The following is a 22,585-nucleotide window of genomic DNA, read 5'->3' as shown; positions in this document are numbered from 1 at the left end:
AATAACTATATTAATAGTTTATAAGGGGCTTAGACCCCATTCCATATTATAAAAAAACTTTTGCTTCTCCCAAAATAATTTCTATTATAATTTGATGATTTTTTAACCAAGAATTCGTATTGTCTTAAATTAATAATGTTGAAAATTAAAATATTTATTTTAATAAAAAAATATGTTATCTTTTGTAAGAATGACCAAATACCAAGTTAAGTCTTGACTCTAAATCTCTCGTCATACTTTCATCAGGCTTAAAGTTTCGGTCAATTATAAAGAAAAGTTATGAAGAATTACTTGAGATTAATCTTTTTCTATTTTTGAGGGACCTGATTTAAAGTAATCTTGTACATTTAATAAAGGTACAATACATTCATAAGCATGTGAACAGTAAACTATGTGCAATCAGCTAATCCCCTGTTTTATGCTGGGCAGACTCCCCCTATCATTTTGGCCTTGAGTTGGCAGACTTCCAAATCAGTCAAAGTTGTAACTTTTTTGGGCTCATATAAAATATATTTATTCCTATAAGGCCCAATTAACTGGAATTTTTCAAATTTTGTATTTCAGCATCACTGAGTCAGCCTTTTAGTACATCGCCGTGTAGCCCAAACTGAGCAAAACTTTTCAATCTAAATAATTACATGGTAAACCACATGGATTATCCCCTCCCCCAAAAAAATAAAAAAAACAACATAGATTATTATCTTCAAAAGATATCCTCAACCATGTCCAAAGAAAAAAGAAAAAGATATCCTCAACAATAAAAAATAATGAATAATGATTGGAAGTATTAATTAAATTTTATAGTATTTAAATAAATAAAAATTAAAATGTATATATTATCTTTGAAAATATAAAAAAGTAATTTTTTATTTAAAAATTAAAAAATGAATAAAAGTTTCAATTATTTCAAAAAATTTCTGCATACTAAGAATCAATCAATATATTTATATATACATAATAATTTATACTTTTTAATTAAATAATTAACTATTAGAATAATCTAAGATACATGAATAATTAAAGTTATTTATAGTAATATAATAAATATTTAAAAAATACTAAATACTTATTCTTATATGCGATAACTATTGCAATCATTTTTCAAAAATAATTTCATTAAATAATCTACAAGTATTATCAATTGAGTAAATTTTCATAGTAGTGCCTGAGATTTTCGGACTCAATTTAATCATCCATATTCCAAATTTCACCATAGTAGTCCTTCTGATTGAGCTCCAGGCAATGTAATGGTCCCTGGATCTCTTTCCGGTTATGAGTTATCAATCACAGTGATGATGTAACACTTCGTTGCTACGCTGGATGCTGCAATTTTGAAATTTGGACCTAATTTAGTCCATCTTCTTTGTATAATCTTAATTATTCCCCTCCTTCTCCTCCTTCAAACTCTATCTTCATCTGCAGCTACTTGATTATATTATTATGGATTTTTCTTTTGCAGGTTCTTCTTGTGGGTCACCTTGATTATGAGGTTATTGGAGGCAGTGTTGTGTTCAAATTAAGGGGAGAATTTGCTTGAAATGGAACCGAAGAAACAGTCACTAGCTGGTCTTTTTATGAGTTTTCCATCCCCTATTAAGATTTCTGGTATTTTTAAAATTTTGACTTTTACCTCCATCTGTAGCAGATCATAGTAGTTCAGGGAAGAAGCAACTAGAAGCTGACTCAGCAGTAGCTTAATCAACTTGAAAAAATTAGTTAGATTATTGTATAACTAGTATAGAGTTAGTTAGCATGTAACTTAATTAGTTTAGCTAGTTAACTGCACCTTAGGTGAGAATATATATAGTGTATATAAAGTTTGTAGGTGTAATTTAAAATAGGAATGAATAAACTTGTGCAGATCATGAATTTTTAAATCATGTTTGGTTAGAGAAAGGATGTGATGTATACCTGTGAAAGGTACAAGTATGGTTGGAGTCAAATTATTAATGCTTCTTTTTGTCTATCTGAAAATAATCCACCAATACTGATGTCGCTCTCTCCATTGGACTTGATAACTTTGCTGAGTTCACCATTCTCTTCAGCAACTTAATTGATGGTGACAATGTTGTTGACATTAGCATTATTTGCCTCAAATTTTCTTTGTAGGTGCGGAGGATAACCATGCCTTTGATAGCATGTATCTATGGTGTGGCCATATTTGTCATAGTGTGAGCAAGTTTTTGGAAGTCCTCTGCCCCCATATCCTTTTTCTGACCTTCCACCACGCGTTCTTCCTCTCCCCATATTGTAACTTGTTTCCCTTGGATGCTGCGTTCCAGTTTTGGCAGCATTAATCAAAGCTCCAAGATCACTGTCAGTGTTCATAAACTGCAGCTCTTGTTGTAGAAGCAAAGAGTAAGCAGCGCTAATGGTAGAGAGAGACTTTATCAACATAATCTGGGACCGGACAACAGAATACTAATGACTAAGTCCTCTTAGAAATTAAAATCCATGTCTTTCAAATGTACTTCTTCATCATTCCAAAGCCACACTCACACATGTACAACTTGGAATTGGCATAAACTCATCCAATTCTTCGGAAATGCCTTTGAATTTGGTGAAATAGTCAGTAATTGACAACTTTCCTTGTCTCATAGTGAACAAATCCTCATGCAATTCTGCAATCCTAAATATATCTCCCTGATAAAAGCGATGGTTAAGTTTCTCCCAAAGCTCATACGTATCATTACACCATATGACACTGGGCAATATTTCAGCACTCATAGAGGCATAAAGCCAAGACAATAGAAAAGAATCCCAAGCCTAAAGTGTTGGATCAGTTTGATATGATTTTCACAGAGTTCCATCAATAAACATAATCTTGTTTTTTTGTTTTGATAAAAATCTATATCGATCTCTCCCAAACATAATAGTTCTTAGTGTTCAGAGGAGTAGTTGTTAAAGAAATACCTGGATGCTCACTTAAATTCAAAAAATACGAACTCATTGGATCTTGCATAAGAGTCACGTTGGATCGAGAAGCATGTGTTTGAATCGTTGAGAAATAGTTCATCAATCAACCAAAGATCTGATAATTGTTCGCTGAAAAACCTTGATTTTGATCTAGATCTAACTCATCACTTCATCATCACATGTCATGGTTGCTGTTAGCGAACCTACACACTAGGAGTCACCTGTCACAAAGATCACGAAGGACATAACCTCTCGGAGCTCAATATTCACACGTCCACGCTCACCGCACCATGTGAAAACTCTAGTTCGGTGCAAAGCTTGTGAAGTGAGAGTGGAAGAGGGAAGACAGTTCAGAGAGCAATGAGATTTAGAAAAGGAAAGAGTGAATTGAAGAATGAGTCTCAATATTTTAAAGGGTTCTGCTAGGTAGACAACGGAGAATCTGAACAATGTGAACAACGGGTTGAAGATTTGACCCAATAAAATAAAAAAAAAAATACTCCACCCAAATTATCCAACCAAAAAATTCCATTCAATAATTCAAAAATTTAAAAATTTAATCATTCGCATAATTAGTAAATTGAACATCCAACATATTTTAATTGTATATAGCTAAATTCATTACAATTAAATAACCATCCACATAAGAATTAAAATAATCATCCGCACACATACTAAAATCATCATCCGACTAAGAATTAAAATAATCATACGCATACCTACTAAAATAACCCAAGGAGGCAGCGTACCAGATAATAAACGATGAGCTCATGCTGGACGAAAATTCCAGGCTGAATCTGGCGTTGTTCGTGACAACGTGGATGGAACCCGAGTGTGACAAGCTCATAATGGCCGCCATTAACAAGATCCACGTTGACATGGATAAGGGGGTGAGGGGTGCAAAAACGGCGCCACTAACAAGGTTGGAAGAGAACCTGGTGTGGCGGTGAGTGGGGAGACGACGTCAAGAGTTTTGTGGCAACGACGATGAGTATTGCGAGAGAGATCAACGCCAGTGAGAGAGTACAAAACGGCGTCACTAATAAGGTTGGAAGAGAACCTAGTGCGGCGGTGAGGGGGTGGCGGTATCAAGAGCTTTGCGGCGACGATGACGACAGGTGCGGGAGAGATCGATGCTGTTGAGGGGGTGGTGGGGTGCAAAACGTACAATATGTGAATGCGTAACCGTACGTAATGGTTTATATGCTAATCCTAATTTTTTCAAATTTTAAAAATCTGATATTAATTATTTGATTAATTAAAATATGAATTTTAATTTCAAATTTACCTTCCTTTTTTAAACCGTTGTTCACTATATATATTATTTTTTTCTTGTACTTTTCCAATTTTATATCATGAGACTTTCTTTAAGAACATTTTTAGTTTAGAAAATTGATAGTTCCACAACTGAAATATATAGTTGAATTTTGTCTTTTTTGGTTTCTACTCATTTTAATGATTAAATGTTAACAAACAACCTTAAAGCTACAAGTGTTTTTGAACACACAAGATTTCATACTTCTCTATGGTAGTGTTTGAAAGCTGGGATCGAAATTGAGATTGAGAGATTGAGATTCGTTATTATATTTGATTGTTAGAGACTGGAACTAAAATTTTAGTTTTCGAACATAAAATTTCAGCCACTTTAATTCCTTCAAAAAATGGAGACATAGAGGACTGAAATTTCTAGAAACAGAAACTAAAATTTTAATAACATTTATTCCAAAAATACTCTCATCCAACTTTTCAAATTCCAAATCTAACACTGCATTTTATTTTCGGTGCATGTGGAGTTTACACGACAGCTGGAAAGGAGGCCAGAGAAAATTCTTAATGCTAATGAAGAGGTTAATAATTCTGTGGTAGGAGAAACGCTGGCAGGTAGCTGAATGCAATCCCAACAAGGCCATGGGTGCACGAAAAGGGTTGAAGTACCCATCGTAGCAGAGAATATGAACTGGTTGGTCAGGAGCTTGGTAGGCAGCACACGGAAACCAATGGACACCCATTCTTTGAAGAGAGTTATCCGCACAAATTTGCATCATGTGGAGGATGTGAGGGAGATCGGGGAGACTAAAGTGTTATTAACTTTTGATACGGTGGAGCATGCTGATGAGGCTTATACTTTTAAAATGGATACTCTGTTGCAAGTCTTTCATCGGATCCGGCGATGGGAAGAGTCAGAACGCTGTGTGTCTCACAAAGTGTGGTTGGAGTGTTATGGAATGCCTCTTCATGTCTGGTCGCCAGAAACATTTACAGTGGTAGGAGGTCTATGGGGCGAAGTTCTCCACTGTGATATCCAAGCAGGAGCAGGGGCTTCCTTTAGGGTGGGAAGGTTCCAAGTTGATACCTGCGAGTTTGATGAAATTAAAGAGTGGGTACATATTGCTATTGGGAGTAAGGAATTTACAGTATATGTGAAACAGATGGGGTTGGAGGCTGGTGGGCTGGAGATTTCGGTGGAGAGCAAGAAGGACTATGAGGGGAGTGACGTCGACAGTTCCCGTGAATATAGTATGACAAAGACGGCGGTGCAGTGGGATCCGGCGGCGGACGTGATAACCGGTAATGCACAGGGGGCTGACTGGGGGAAGGATAGAATAGTAATTCCGGAGGTGCTATTCAATGATGTGAACGTTGAGTTTTTGAATTTCAAAAAATATGGAGATGCAGTAGATTTGGTGAGTAGTACCCAGAATCACGGTAAGGCGGTTACGAAGGGATATGGGAGTGAAGAAGTGGATTCTGACAGAATGGTTATACAGAGGATTTGTACTAGGGGAGAGAGGGATATTGATTTTAGTATTATACCAAGTGGGCCTTTGCCTATGGGCCATCCATTAAGGTACCAGACCGGGTGCTACATGGAGGGGTGTGAGACGGGCCTGGATCATTTAAACCCAACACTAAATCAAAAGGGCTTTGGGTCATGGGGTCTTGAGGGTGTGCGGCTAGAGTGGGGGAAGACAGATGGGTCTGGGTTGGGCTGGAAAGGGGCCAACCGGGTTACTGGAGCCCTAACTTGTGAGCAGATGGAACGGACAGAGGGTAGGCGGGTTGAGCGTCTGGGCAAGGGTGAGCAGATGGAGCGTGCATCTCTTGCTGCGTCTGGGCGTGAAGTGCATAATGAGGCGGCCAACCTTGCGGGTGCGGAGGATAACGCCAAAGGGGCCAGGCCGATTATGCCGCGCCAGTCGTCGGATGTCTTTAAGGATGCTGTGGTTGATTTCCAGGGATGTGCACAGGGGTCGGGTGGGGTGTGGATGGTGGTGGCGGTACGGTTAGGGGTGGTGGGATGAGAGCAGTCAATGAGGGCAGGATACAGGTGATGACAGGCAAGGAAGGGGATGTTGATGACGGTATTGCTGAAGGGAGTGCACCACCGCCACACTTGAACCGGTTGGGAGAGTATGTGACGTCATTGTGGGCAGACCGAGGAGAAGAAGAGGGCATACAAGGTATGGCTAATGCTGAGGGAACATTTGTGGATGGGGCTAAATCTGAAACAGACAGAGGGAGGATCACTAAGGGAGACGAAGACAGGATTTCCAAGGAAGCACAGATCAAGGAAAATGAAGTTACATGGGCTCTGGCGATGGAATCTGGCGCTGTCTTGTATGATGAAGAAGTGGATATCATGAGTATATTGCAAGCTCAGAATGAAGAAATAGCGGAGAAGCGAAAGCTGTCAAAACAAAAAGAAAAGGCAAGAAGGAGTCGTCCAAAGAACAAACGTATGGTGAGTAATACTTTGATTAAATGATTGTGAGCTGCTGGAATATTAGGGGATTGAAGGGGGACAGAAAGTTGAGTATGGTAAAAACGTTGAAGAAAGAGTATCATTTGAACATGTTAGGTTTGCTTGAAACAAAAAGGGAGGTTATTTCGAAATATGATGTTGCTAGGATTTGGGAAAATAGTACTGTAGGTTGGGAGTTTGTGGAATCTGTTGGGGCAGCCGGGAGGCTTTTATTGATGTGGGATGATATGATGTTTCAGAAAAGTAATTGTTATAAAGGAGATAGGTGGTTGTGCATTGAGGGAGTGTTAACAAAGAATAACTTTCAGTGTGCTTATTGTTTGGTGTACGGGGCACACGGAAGGGAGGAAAAGCGGGTGATATGGGAGGAATTGAGCTATATTGCAGGCTTGTGCCAGGGTCCTTTCTGTTTGTTAGGGGACTTCAATGAGATTTTGCAAGTTGAGGATCGCAAAGGGTTAACGAGTTTTCCGGTATCAGCGGAAGAGTTTAAGAGTTGGGTTCAAGACATGCAGTTGGTGGATCTACCCCTTACTGATAGGAAGTTCACATGGTTCAGGGGTCAATCTGGTAGCAGAGTTGATAGGGTGCTGGTTAATATTGAATGGGTTGAGGAGTTTCCTGTCATTAGGCTGAAAGGTGGTCCAAAGGACTTGTCAGATCATTTCCCGCTGATTGTGGAGGATACAAGAGTGAGAGGGGGCCCTAGACCGTTCAGAGTTTAGATTCCTGGTTTACTCATGAGGGTTTTCTAAGGACAGTAAAAAATGAATGGTGAAACTTGGGAGGTGCTCCGTTCCTTGGTAAACTGAAGGCATTGACGATACCTTTGAGGCAATAGCACCAGGATAATTTCAGTGATATGGAAAGCAGACTGAGGAAGTTTGAGGATGATATTAGGAAGATGGATGATCAGGTCAGTGATGGGATCTATGGTGGTACAACGGAGGCTAGACAGAAGGCGTTGGTGAGATTTTGTGAAAAGTGATACACTAGAAAGGAAATCCATTGGAAGCAGATGTCTCGATCCATTTGGTGGAAGTGCAATTTTGTTATGAGCCAGAATGGCTATGTATGATTATGAATTTTGGCTGGTTCTGGATTGAACTATGAGCTGGATAGCTGATTATGAGTCATGAATTTAAGCCGGATGGCTGAAATGAATGTTGATTTATTGCTGAGAATGAATGCATATATGTTGAGATATTGATATTGTGACTTTGCACTTCCACTTATATGAGATACGAGTTTCCCTGGGTGAAAGCAGTGGCTAGCCACCACGTGTTCCAGGTAGAGATTCGATACTCTGCTGACCCTATGTCGTAAGTGTGGCCGGGCACTGTGAAAGTCCCGGATGAGTGATGAGTCCATATTTGATGGTATATTTTGACTCAATTTGGATGGATTCTAGCACATGAACTCACACTTAAGCACCAAAATAGCATACTTTTGTGTTTTATCCCTAATCTGATCCTAAACATGAAAACATGCAATTTTGTGCTTTAATAGAGCAATTTAATCCCACTTTTGTGTCATTCGATGCCGTGATATATTTCGTGAGTGATTTCAGGTCATTTAAGCAAGGTTGGCTAGGCAAAAGTGGAAGAAAGCATGTACAAGGGAGAAAACATGAAGAAAACAAGGAAAAGCACACACAGCGAAGTGTGCGTGCGCACAGCCCTGCATGCGTGCGCACAAGCAAGGATTTCCACGTGTGCGTGCGCACAAGCACCTGTGCGTACGCACAGGTCAATTTTCAGCCGAGTGTGCGGACGCACACGTCTGTGCGTCCGCACAGGTCCCTGCACGTGATTTCATTAAAGAAACGCGTGCTGCGCGATTTTGGGGGCATTTGACCCAGTTTTGGAAGCTCCAATGCTTAAAGGGAAGTGCTATATCAAGGGAGATTGAAGCCATATGAAGGCATTAGAGTAGAAGGCCACTTTTTACATTTTTTTGCATAGTAATTAGGAGTAGGAGTAGTGTAGAGTAGAGAGCTCTCCTAGGGTTTATAAAATTTCAAATGTAGCATTTTATAGCAAGCTTTGGTCTTTGATTTTGTTTCTTTAATTGTAAGTACTCTCAATTTCATCTTCAATTATAGCACTTTTACTTTCACTTTCTTTGGTTCAAGTTACTTTGTCCATACTTACAATTTTGTGTTTCTTGAAGTTTTGATTGATGAATTTAATGTTTCATGCTTTCTTTATGTTTGTTTGGATATTTATTGTTGGTATTCTTGATAGTTGGTTATAATTTGTTATTTTTCTTTGCAATTTTCTATGTTTTACTTTTATGCACACAAGGTGTTTGTGAAAATGGCAACTTTAGAATTTGAGTAGATTTTTCCACATTGGCTTGTGGTTTGAGTTCTTAGGATACTAGAGTCATAATGTCCGACATTTAGTGGTAATTCTTGGGTAGTTAGTTGACTCTTGTTTCCATTGACGCTAGCCTTTTATCAACTAGTTTGATAAGTTGGTTAGGACTTATGGATTAAGGTCAATTATGCTTGCTTGACTTACTCCTTGATGGTTGGGGTTGACTACGCGAGATTGACTCATCATAATTACCATAGATGTGGTTATGGCGATGATAGGATTCCTTGGATCCTTGTTCCCAAGCCAAGGTCCTTTATTGCATTTATAACATTTTCACTAGTTTTGATCTTATTCCTTGTCGCTTGCATTACTTCCAATTTTGATAATTTCTTAGTTCCTTTATTTCTTAAGTTCTTTTAATATTTTGTTCTTTGATTGCAAACCTCCCCCCCCCCCTTTGCCTCCACAACCAAAAGCATGACACTTCCAATTGCATCTTAGGGAGAACGACCCAAGGTTGAAGTACTCTTGATCTCGGTTATTTTGATTTGAATTTAAACATTTGATTTGGGAAATCAATTGTTGGTCGAGACTATACTTGCAATGAACATATTCTATTTTGAGAAATTCTAGATCGACAATAGTTCTTCTTTATCAATGAGCTCGCCCCCGTGAATATACACCAGTGAGAGTGTTGAATCTGGATTATGATTATGATAATGATGATGATCGAGAAATAACTCGAGTTGGGGATGCACGACAGAGGGACAGTCCAATGGTTAGCTACTAGGACTTATCAGGCTGACTTTATAACCGACAGATGATATCATCAGCCACTAGGATAGGCATGCATCATATGCATCTATGTGACATTGTTTGGGTGTTCATATTGTACTTGGTTTACCTTTGTGATTACCTGTGATTAACTGCTATTTGTTCTACTTGCTGTAACTGTTTGTTTGTGCTTGAATTCCTAATTGTGTTTGCGACTGAGACTTCGTTGGACTGTGGTGATTGGTTGTTGGTTGGGTTGTTTGGGCCTAGGGCCGTGGTTGAAATGAGATGGACTGATGGTTGGTTTCGGTTTTGTGTTTCTGATTTAGAAAAGTATGAAAGGCTAATTGGTTCAGCATAGAAAAACCTTTTTGAAAGGCTTTTGAGTTTTCAAGAATTGAACCGTTCCTCTTTCAGAAAAGATTTCAGATTTCTCTTTTATAATAAACCGTTGTTTTTGAAAAGATATATAAGGCGGTTATTAATCACTGTAACGATTTTATCTCTCGTATCCTATTATAGTAATTCTGCAACCCTACGGTGAGAACCGTTTCGAAGATGATGTTCTCACCACCCTACAATTTCCCCTTTCAGGATATGGACACAGAAGTCACGAAGAGCTTATCTAGTTGATGTTGTGATGCTTTGTATTGCTTTAGTTATAGCTTATTGTTTCCTCGCCTTTATCTATATGTATTCTGTAAGAGGGATATGAATTGTATTGGTTAATGCTTGTAAGGTTATTTAATATATATATATATATATATATATATATATATATATATATATATATATATATATATATGCATGTATGTACTCTTGGAGAGTTTTTGTAAGTTGTATTGTATGTATGAATGTATGTTACATAATAAAAGTACTTTGGATCGGTGTTGCGATTTAAAGTTTTAAACAGGCTCATATTTTAGTATTAAATAGTATAAAAGTCGTCGTAATGTCCGAGCTATCAGAATCGCGCAGCCAGAAGCGTAAGCTTTGGTAGTTAAGGTGTTACAGAACGTATGCGTTTCCGGCCTCCACCGCTCGACAAATGCAAAGATCAAGCACCTGTCAAACAAAAAGTCCCTCAACTCCACTGCATGCCCAAATCCATCATCCCTTATATAGGGAAGCAGGATGGGTAGCGGTGGGAGACCTAGCGTCACACGGCGTGACAAAAGTAACTGTGATCGCTGCAATTCCCAAAATAGATAACTAACGCATCCCTAAACAGTACTACAACCTATAATGTATCAACCTATGCGTTTACGTTAAACGTAACAGAAATATATAAATTTCTAAGTCACTAAAGACTAACACCCTAAATGCATTACAAGATAATTATATAAATCTACAAATTTTAAACCTATTAAACACGGATATTTATTTATTTAAATTAAAAATATAACATTTACCGATTTAAATTAAAAAAAAAAAACATTAAACACTAACCTCAAAGTCCAATGCTCCAGCTACGTGCCAAGTATCGTTCAGCCTATTAATGCCTCCTGTGCGGACATATGCTCGGGGGCCATAGCTCGTGAAGAATCTCACTTTCACACGTGCAAAATCTCAAAAGTTTGAAAAAAATGACCCTAATCCACGCTGATCTCGGATGTTGTGGGTTTATATATGCCCCAAACCATATATCGGATGCACTGTCCCTAATCAATCTAATTGTGCATATCTCGAATGTAGTGGGTAAAAACTAATTATGGTCATATTACGGATGCACTGCATCCGAGATATAGTTTTGTTCATATCTCGGGTGCATCCGAGATATGACTAGCACGTGGTGTGTCACAACACAGTAACAGTGTATCCGTGATACGCTTTTAGTATAGTTTTCTCGCATCCGAGATGTGACCCAAAATGTATTTTATTTAGTAAATAATTGTAAGTTTATTTAAATCGGTAAATATTATATATTTTTAATTTAAATAAAAAAAATCATATTTATCGTTGACATAAAAATTGAAAAGTTATCCGAAGAAACTAAATGCCGAAAACTAAATCAAATTCTAAATATATAGTGGAGTGATAAGCACGCAGAGAGGAATATTAAGACGGACAATAACCACGAAAACATAGCGGGGGTGACAATGAGAAGGAGTGTTTATGCCCTAGTACAAAGTCCCTAGCCACACAGCAGCAATGTAGGGTCCACCAAGATAACGACAGTTGGTCCGACGCATTCAAATGCCACACCACCGCTCGGTCCCCTAACCTACTAAAGACTATTAACCTCCCTCCGTCGCTGTCAAACTCCCTTCCACCCCTGATAATTTCTTGCATTTGGCTAAGGCATGTCCACGCGTCACTCTTCCATTGGCCATTCCCCAGATCTCCCGGTCCCCACCAGATAGACTTGTTTCGCATAATCACGCCACCTATCTTCAACCACCTCCACAGCCATAACCATATCACAAACAACAACAAACACAAGAATTTTCATTTTTCCACGGAGCCATCACACCATGGCTTCCAAGTTATGTGATTCATGCAAGTCCGCCTCCGCCACCGTCTACTGCCGCCCTGACGCCGCCTTCCTCTGCTCCCCCTGCGACTCCAAGGTCCACGCCGCTAACAAGCTCGCCTCCCGCCACCCTCGAGTCTCACTCTGCGAGGTCTGCGAGCAGGCACCTGCTCACGTCACCTGCAAGGCCGACGCCGCCTCCCTCTGCCTCGCCTGCGACCGCGATATCCACTCCGCCAACCCTCTCGCTTCCCGCCACGAGCGAATCCCCGTCACTCCCTTCTATCACTCCCTCGCCGCTACCGTCAAGTCTCCGGTCAACTTCCTTGATGACCACAGGTTCTTCTCCGACGCCGATGCTGATGCGGATGTTGATGTCAGCACTGAGGAGGCCGAGGCTGCTTCCTGGCTCCTTCCCACACCTTCTAACCCTTCCAAGGCAGATCTGAACTCGTCTCAGTACATGTTCCAGGAGATGGAACAGGTTCCGTATGTAGATCTGGATTACGGCAACGTGGATCCCAAATCGGAGCCGAAGAGCTCCGCCACCACCGACGGAGTTGTTCCGGTGCAGAGCAAGACCGCTAACGAGCACTACTTTGAGCCTTTCGCCTACGGTGGCTACAAGTACAACTCGCAATCTCAGTCACAGTCACAGATGAGCCATAGCGTAAGAACAATCTCTAGAGTTGATTCATTTTCTTTTCCAGTTTCTTATGTGAAGTGTGAAGTAATGTTTTGAACTTTTCCTGTTCGTTTTTTGCGTTTTTGATCGTTTAGGTGTCGTCGTCGTCGATGGACGTTGGTGTTGTGCCGGACGGGAACGCGATGTCTGAGATATCGAACTGCAAGGTAGCGTCATCGGTGGAGGGAGGGAACCAGGCAGTGACGGTGACGGCGCAGTTCTCGGCGGCGGATAGGGAAGCTAGGGTTTTGAGGTATCGGGAGAAGAGGAAGAACCGAAAGTTCGAGAAGACTATTCGCTACGCTTCTCGTAAGGCTTATGCAGAAACGAGGCCAAGGATCAAAGGCAGATTCGCCAAGCGCACTGAGGTTGACCCTCTCAATGGATACGGCGTCGTTCCGTCGTGTTAATTTTCCGTCTTTTTTGTATGGAATCACCGAATCAATAACCATAATAACGATGATTAATATATGCTGGGGTTACTTGCTCTCTTCTTTTTTTTTCTTATTCTCCTGTTTGCTTTTCTATGTATATATTTTTTTGTATGAATTATGCAATGTATAAAGTTGCAAACTCTTTTGCCATCTGTTTTGTAGCTTAATTGTATCTTGTCTTTTGGTTTTTGTTTTTCACCGTTTTGAGGAATTCGGTAGTTTCTTTTGCCTTTGGCCAAGCAAGTAAGAATAAGCATTTTCTGGTTGTCTCCCATCAAGGGTTCAGATATATATGGCTAGAATGCAGATTTGTCTTGTGAACTTGTGTATCAAAATCTGAAATATTATTGGCCAATTGAGGAGCCATCCTCGATCTCATTAAATATTAATTCTTGTGTTAACCACTAGCGAGATTGAGCCCAACTTCAATTCCTGTCTCTTGCTCGACAAGAACTAGATTTCAGGAGAATTTGTCTATAAGTAAATTCTTAATTTAACTGAGATTCATTTGGATTGAGAAAATTGCAAATCTTATGAACATTTTGTAAGGATGCCTAACTATCGCTATGGTTTATCTGTATCATCCCTACCAGAAGTTTATTTTTAGAAGCCGTGGGTGCTTGGGATTGTTTGATGGGAATGGATTATGGATCCTCAATTAAAAAAATTGAGGGAATAAATTATAATTTTTAATTTTTTAGTGTATAATGAATATTTTTTTTCAAAAGATAGTAGGTTATATTTCATTAATTATTGAAAAATAAAATATAAAGATGTCCAAAATATAATGAATTAGAAAATATAATGAATTAGCTTTTGTCGAATTGAAATTTGAATAAAAGTGATTTTATAGGATTGATTTTGGATAAAAGTGAATCTGTGTCAAGTGTCAATATAATTTATATTTGATCATTTTATACTAAAATTAATTTTGATAAAATAAATTTTGTTTGAATAACATTAGTTAAAATTGCTTTTAGATAGATAATTACTAGGAAGAATATGCTATTAAATTATAATATTATTTTTTTAAATATTTAATTTTTTATATTTTTATCTATTATATTTTTTATATAATATTTTTTTAAGTATTTTTAATACTCTTTTTTAGTATGTTATAATTTATTATTATTATTATTTATGGTTAATTTATTTTCTTTAATTTACTCTACCTAATGGGATCAATAAATTATATTATAAAAAAATAATAAATATAATACACAAAAATCACAATTATAAAAGTATACAATATCTAATAAAAATAAAAATAATAAAATAAAAGAAAACGAGAACTCAAAGAAAAATAATAAAAATTTCATAAATAAAGCAATAACATGTATAAAGAATAGGATTGGTAGAAGGGAATTAAAGGAACGCAGAAGCTAAACTAGGCTTTGTTACTTCTTATTTCTGCATTTACAAGAAGAAAAAGTATCCAAACCAAAAATTGAAGCGTTCAAGAAATTTGAACGTGCTTTTCATCCTCCAAACACAAAAACAAACATACCTTTGATGTTTTTTTTTCATATTTTTTTTTAGTCTCATTTATAAAATTAATAGTGGGAGATAATAATTTACTCTCTTAAGTAAGAAAAAAAAATTGAGAGGATCCAATCTCGTTAGAAGAAATTCTGCAAGTTAGAAAATCCAACGGTAAAATTAGAGGTTTAAAAATTTAATCAAAATTCAATCAAGGTTTATAATTTAGGTTTAACCTGAGTTGAACTAAATATAATAAAATAATATATTTATATATACAAAAATTCTGTTACCGAATCAAACACTCGTATAAAATACATATTAAAATATAAAATTTATTATATTATATTAAAATCAAATTTTTGCACTTAATAATAGAATTAATTTAGCGTGTTTTTAAGAATATTGTTTAACTTATTTCTTCTAATTCATCAAATCAAATCAATAATAGCTAATTAATATTATCAATTAATTAATTTGAATAAATATCTGAATATCATATAATTTATTATAATATTTATTAATTTATTTTGATAGTATTTTTTAAATTATTTCTTTTAATGTTCTGATAGTATTTTTTAATTTATTAAACAAAATCAATTATACTAATTTGGTTAGATAACTGCAGTCTTTTGATCTTTTATATATAGATGGCCAAACAAAATTATAAAAATCATCATTTTTATCACTTTTGTTATTTTAGCTCTTTTTCTGTCTCTTTTTTTCTTTTTTTTTCTTTTTTTGTGTAATTTTTTTATGTTTAAATACAGGTTAATAGCCAAATTCGTCCCTGAAAAATTACCGATTCTTCAAATTAGTTTTCAAATGATTTTTTAGTCATATTAGTCCTTAAAAGATAAAACATAAGTCAAATTGATCCTTCCGTTAGTTAGATGATGACGTGTCAATGAAAATATTTTTTGATAGTACTAATTTTAATATTATTTTTAGACCTTAATAAACAAAATTCTCTTTACATAAAATAATAAAATAATTATAAAATTATTTTGTTATTTATATTTTAAAATTTTATATTTTTAAATTGTAAATTTTTTTACAGTAAAATTTTTAACATGACACATCATCATGCCACATGACACTTAACGTGACACGTCATCATCTAACTAATAGAAAGATAAATTTGACTTACGTTTTATCTTTTAAGGACTAATATAACTAAAAAATTATTTGAGGACTAATTAAAAAAATTGGTTATCTTTCAGGAATGAATTTAGCTATTAACCCGTTTAAATATATTCAAATTAATTCTATCCTATATCAATTTGTTTTCTCTTATTTATTTTGATATATATATATATATATATATATATATATATATATATATTACTTATTGATATTGTTTTTTTTTTGAAATGTTCTTTAATATGAATTTTTTTATGTTTTATTATGATTAATGATTTTTTTATTTTTTACCAATTATAAATCTTCCTATAATGATTCTTTGATAGAATATCTTTTATTTAGTAAATTTATTTTTTTGCTGTCTTTTACCAAAGATGATATATATCAGAAAAGAATAGGAAGATGCAAACTGAATTTCGAACTTTAAATTCAAATCAAAGAATGATTATTAAATTGAGATCTAGAATTTTTTTGATAAATTTAAATTTTTTATATTAAAAATTTCAAATACCATAATAATAGAATTTCAGATTTTTTTTTTATCTTATTATTCTTGAGCCATGTATTAAACTATATCTTTGAATAGTTTCATCTTTTTTTAAGGTATAAAGATATGTAGACATGACATTATATACTTAATTTGCCAAGTTTGAACGACTAAAAAAAATAAACTAAATGGCTTAGGAAATACAAACATTTAGAATTTTTTATTGTGATCGACAAACTTTTTTTTTTCTAAAAGAATATATGACTTGGAAGATATAACTTTTAGAATTTTTTTTTTATCATAATTGACAAACTTTTAGTTTTTAAACAAATTTTTAGTCTATTTTCTATTTTTCGTTTAATACTTTATTTTATAATTTTTATTTTGTTTATTTATTGTCTCTGATTGTAATAACGTATTACAATTTTTTTAATAGAAAAAATTTGTCAATAAAAAAATAAAAAAGGCTCAACCAAAAGTTCAAAAGTATTAGTTAATCACAAAAAAAAAAAGAGTTTTGCTTTAATTATGTCATAAAATAATGTTTTACCATTAATGTCTTGCTACACTACACAGGTAGAGTTTAGTGGCCAAAAATTGCCAATCATTTATTTAACCATCGCAAAATTTTAGAGATACCAGCAATTAATATTCATGTGCGCTGCTAATCACGACTTTTATCATAATCCATTTATTCAATCTCTTATTTATTTTATAAGTAATAATTTCTCTCACAGCTGATTTTAGTTTTACTTTTTATTTTTTTTCAATTGATAAGGAATTAATTAAAATAATAATTGCTCAAAATCTAATTATAATTTTTCATTTAGTCTATTGCTGTTACTATAAAAATTATTCTAAATTGAATTATATTATCACTTACAAAACTGCCATTTGCTGTAGGTATGATCATAGGTACATAGTGATCTAAAGTCCTCACTAGGGTGTAATCTGTTTGGTTTGGTTCGATTTTGGACCGAAAATCAACCGAACCGACCTATTCGGTTCTTTACGATATTAACTATTCGGTTTGCTACTGTTTGGACAACCGAACCGAACCGAACCGAACCAATAGCAGTTTGGTTCGGTCGGTTTTTTCGATTTTTTGAAATCTAATAATTAGAATTTAAATTACTATAAAATCAAGTTTAAAACCATCAATAAACTAGAATAACAAGAGTATATCACATCCAAATTCAACTTGTCACAACAATTAAACATAAAACAAAGACAATTAAAAATGTCTAGCAAACAACAAAAACAAACACATTTTAAAACATACTAAAAACCTAAACAGCCACTTTAAACCAAATAAAAACCAAACAGCCACCATGCTTAATCTGAATCTACAACAGACTCATCATCATCGTCCCCGGTTGGTACAATTTCTACAAAAATAAAACAAAGAAATCAATATAGAATTATAGATTATAAGCATAAACATAATGCTTTAAGAAAAATCAGCACTAAAAGTATTGTTTCCAGCAACAAATTCAGCATTAAAACATGTTCAAGAAATAATAATAATAATAATAATAATAATAATAATAATAATAATAATGCTTTAAGAATTCTTAGAAGTGAGAACAATGTAGAATATGTCATGTTACTTCTCAAACACAACGTGTACACCCCTCAAACACCACCTTGATTCTTTCACATCCATAACAAATTCATATATTAGCATTATCAATCATGGAGTCGAGGGAACAATTGAAGGAAGAAAGAGCTGAACAAACTCCGAAAAATGTTTTATTTGTAAAAGTACATTGCAAAATTGTTTAAAATGATTTTTATGAAGATCTGAAAAATTATACATCACCAAATAAATTATAGATGGAGAGAAACTTCATCCATCGTCCATTGAGAACGGAAATGGGATCCAGAAAAGTTCCAGAGGTTATTGAATAAGAAGTAGGGACTAGGGAGTTATCTTAGTCCACATTTTCTTTCACTGATGCTATCTGATCTCTATTATTAACCAATATTTTTAAAGTACTTCTTAGCTAAATATTTTTTTTAGTTGGTCATTAAGGAGGAATCCGACTTAAGGACTTCAAGTCTTCAACATACATGGGTAGTATTAGATTATAAAACTATTCACTTCAAGAAAACAAGCAGAATACAAGCAACATATCCAAACAAAGAGAAAATTCTGCAAATAAGAAATCTGATTAGACAAGCTAATTTATTTGATTAATTTATTTAAGCTCTTCCTTAGTTCTTCCTTTATTATTGAAGTTACTCTAAATTATAACTCAGCCCATTCTAACATTCACCTACAGTAAGATTATATTACACTTTAAGCCACCGATTCTGAGAAACCACTGAGCCAGTAAACTCGTTAGCTCGCTCACTCAAATGTTTTATTTTGAAGTGAATATTTTCGAATGGCTCTATTTCACTCAGCAAAAAATGTTACAGTACAATCCACAACAAATCAACAATAAAAATTCTGTAGGATGTAATTAATTCATTTAATTGTTTTGGAAGTAAGTACTGCAGGATAATCAACAATAAAAATTTGGAAATCAAATTCTAACATCGGAAGAAGACATTGTTGACTTGCAGCCTGCAGGAGAGGGCTCGAACTGGACTGCTCGGCCACTGGAGTGTTGCTCGGCCACTGGATTGGACTGCTCGGCGACGGACTGCTGCTCGGCGACTGGATTGCTGCTCAGCAACGGACTGGACTGGAGTGCTGCTCGGAGATGAATGGACGACTTTGAGCGACGATAGGCGCCTTCCTTGATGGCGGATGACACTCTCTGGCTCCCTCAGGTTCTCCTTCTCTCAAGCATGGAGGTCAGAGGTGTAATAATGTGAGATGGAAGTGAGTTGTGGTATGCTGAACGACTGCGCGTAAAAGGAGAAGAAGGAAGTTAGGGATTTCAGATTTGACTGCCCCCTTTTATTCCTAGGTTAAAGGGTAAGTTAGTAAAAACAAGAACTACTGAACACTCCCTCTTCGGTTCGGTTCGGTTTTAACAGAGTCAACCGAAAACCGAACCGAATCGATCGGTTTAGTTCGAAAAAAAAACGATTTTTTCGATTTTTCATTCGGTTGTTGTAAATTTCGGTTCGGTTCTGCGGTAATTTTCGGTCCGGTTCGGTAACTTACACCCCTAGTCCTCACTAAAAGAAACTATCATAGAAAATTGCGGCGAATAGAAAACCGCTGCATGTTTTTATTAAAGCACTCGTTAAAATTGCGACGGTTCTGAATTGTCGTCTTTTTAAAGAAATAGCGACGGTTTCACAACTGCCACAAAATTAGTTATCTAATTAGCGACAGTTATACCATTAGTTGCTAAAAACCGTCATCAAAACAACTGCCCGCGCTACTACTAACTAGGGAGATTCACTCAACTGCCAGAATTAGTTTTGCAACAGTTTAAAACCACCACGAATCATGAAAAAAATCACCGCTAATCTCTGCTCTTTTTGTAGTGCTAACATGACACATACTCCTTGAGCTATTTTTCGATTCATTTAGCATAATTTTTTCATTACTTATAATATTTTTTTATTTAAAAATAAATAACAATAATAAAAATAATTATACTATAATTTACTGTTAATTATATATATTTAAAATTATAAAAATCAATTATTGCACATTTAAATTATAATAACGTAAACATTGTATCTAATAATTAAATTTAATTATTCATATATTATCAAAATTATAATTATTCTTCATCATATTCCATATTTTTCATCTATTTGTAATCTTTTCTTAATTTAATTAAAATTTGAATTGATTGAATATATATATATATATATATATATATATATATATATATATATATATATATTATTGTCTAATTGTATAAATATACTATCTGGTTATATGATTAGACGAGGTTGTATTTAGTGTATTTTATTACTTTATTAAAATTCATTATATTAAATTATTAAAATTATGATAGAGATTATCATTATATCATTATTATCATATCAATTTTTTATATTTTTTTGTCTATATTAATTTAAATATTAAGTTTTTTATTGTTTTTTATTTTCTTATACTGTGTGTTCATCTTTCTAAAGGTTTATTGTAAGTTATAGGAAATTAAAGTACTCTATATTTTTTTATTCTTTTTTTTTATACACAAAAAAAACCATCTAATTGTTTCTCTTCCTTCTTTTAATAATTTTGTTTATCTTCTATTTTTATTTCTTTCATTATTGAATACTTTTTTTATTTTTTAATTTTTATTTTAATTTATGCATTTGTTCTTTTTGAAATTTTCACGAGTTCATAATTACTATTCATGTTTTCGTGGTTGATAACAAGATAAATGCTTATTGATTATCACTTTAAAAGTATATTTTTTTAGTGTCTACTTTAAAAGTATATAATAAAATTAAAAATAAAAATATCAAATTGATGCATGCCTAGAAATTGAGATTGATTATATGTTAACATCACCTTAAAAAAATTTATGTAACGTGAATATACATTACAATTAAGACAATTGCATATTTTTATTGATTTATTTATTTATTTTGAATATGTTTTATCCTCTATTTATTTGCTACCCCAACCCTTGATTTTTATACAAGCTCATTATCGGTATATTATATAAGTATTTCTAGTAAGTGATGTGGATAAACTCTTATAATCATAATAATTATATTGACTACTTTTTTTTTTTTTTTTTGAGTATATAACTTAATTATTTGAACAGATAATTGAAAGTATAAGTAAACCATTTAGAAAAATTATAATTTTTATATACAATGCTGCTTGATTTAGTTTTATGATTATCATTAAATCATGAGAAATATTATAATATTTTATATTTTCTATTTACAATCAATTTATTAATAAATATTAAATATTTATAGCAACGTAAAACATATTTTTTGATAATACAAAATTGATCAATAATGAAATAAGAAAGATTGACATGAAAATTTTAAAATATACATTTTAAAAAATTTAAATTTAAATTTAAGTTTATTGTCGAATTTAATGCCAGTTAAATCTGTTGGCAGTTATTAATTTAATTATTAATTAATAATATATTATTGTCGAATTTACCAAAAAAATGCGATGGTAAAAATTACTAGCAAAAATTTTCCGATGATAATTAGCGGCAGACAAAAAAAAATTCATCGATAAATAATTACCGACGAGGTTTATACCGTCAGATTTACTCTAACAATAATTTTGACAATAAACATATATTACCAGCGAATTGTTTTGATAAATCCGCCGGTAAATTCGACGATATTCGACGAATTTTTTGTAGTGATATTAGTATGCCATGTTAATATGTCACGTCAACATGTCGTAAGAAAAAATATTTGAGAAATTAATGTGAGTCACAAATATCAATCTTAAAAACTAAATTGAGTAAATAGAGATTTTGAAGAATAATTTGAAATTCAAAATTTTATGGACCAATTTGAATATTAACTTAATAACCTTAATAATTACTTTATTTCTAACAAGACGAAAAATTAAGAAAAATCAATGAGAATAAAATCATATTGAATACTTTTTAAGTATTCAAAAAAATGGTATGAACACAACTAGAAAATGGATTAATACAGACAGATTTACAGACGGATTTAGTCTTTATTACAGACGGATTTTTGGTTACCGACGGATTTTGTCCCTCTGTAAAAGCCCCGTCGGAAATTATTTACCGACGGATTTTTTTTCCGTCTGAAAATTACAGACGGATTTTTAGCAGTTACCGACGGATTTTCCCTCTGTAAATTTTCTATCTATTTCCCAAAGGCGACGAACTTTCCGACGGATTTTCCATCTGTAATTACAGACGGATTTTCCGACAGATTTTCCGTCTGTAATTACAGACGAAATTTCAGACGGATTTTCCGTCTGTAATTACAGACGGATTTTCCGACGGATTTTCCGTCTGTAATTACAGACAAATTTTTCGACGGATTTTTCATCTGTAATTACAGACGAATTTTCCATCTGTAATTTGAACTTTGGAAAATCATCTCGTTCTGATTACAGACAGAAAATCCATCTGTAAATCCGTCAGTAAGATAAAATAGATTTTTTTTTAGATTTTTCCATTGCAAAATGAATACTTTAGATTTGTTTTCTAAATTACTCCATCAAACAC

General features: G+C 34.1%; 1 protein-coding gene and 1 long non-coding RNA gene across 2 annotated transcripts; one reads left to right on the top strand and one right to left on the bottom strand.

The window, feature by feature from the left end:
• Window positions 1–1,097: 1,097 nt before the first annotated feature.
• On the bottom strand, window positions 1,098–2,116 carry LOC110268051 (uncharacterized). The gene is made up of 2 exons (XR_002356084.2): window positions 1,912–2,116; window positions 1,098–1,636 (listed from the first exon to the last, which is right to left on the bottom strand). It is a non-coding gene; the product is annotated as an uncharacterized LOC110268051 (long non-coding RNA).
• Window positions 2,117–11,800: 9,684 nt separating this feature from the next.
• COL4 (zinc finger CONSTANS-like protein) lies at window positions 11,801–13,516 on the top strand. The gene is made up of 2 exons (XM_016325471.3): window positions 11,801–12,917; window positions 13,028–13,516. The coding sequence occupies exons 1-2, from the start codon at window positions 12,249–12,251 to the stop codon at window positions 13,340–13,342; spliced, it is 984 nt and encodes a 327-aa protein (XP_016180957.1). The 5' UTR covers window positions 11,801–12,248; the 3' UTR covers window positions 13,343–13,516.
• Window positions 13,517–22,585: the final 9,069 nt, after the last annotated feature.

Source organism: Arachis ipaensis, chromosome B10 (genome assembly GCF_059453495.1).
Source record: "Arachis ipaensis isolate K30076 ecotype BB chromosome B10, ASM5945349v1, whole genome shotgun sequence".
Lineage (NCBI taxonomy): Eukaryota > Viridiplantae > Streptophyta > Magnoliopsida > Fabales > Fabaceae > Arachis > Arachis ipaensis.
Note: the sequence above shows the minus strand (reverse complement) of the source record. Positions and strands in the feature narration are given on the sequence as shown.

Bases quoted from the DNA above. Each gene is read 5' to 3' on its own strand.
- COL4 (XM_016325471.3), top strand. From the start codon at position 12,249: ATGGCTTCCAAGTTATGTGATTCATGCAAGTCCGCCTCCGCCACCGTC. The intron at 12,918-13,027 runs GTAAGAACAATC...TTGATCGTTTAG, and splicing joins AGTCACAGATGAGCCATAGC to GTGTCGTCGTCGTCGATGGA.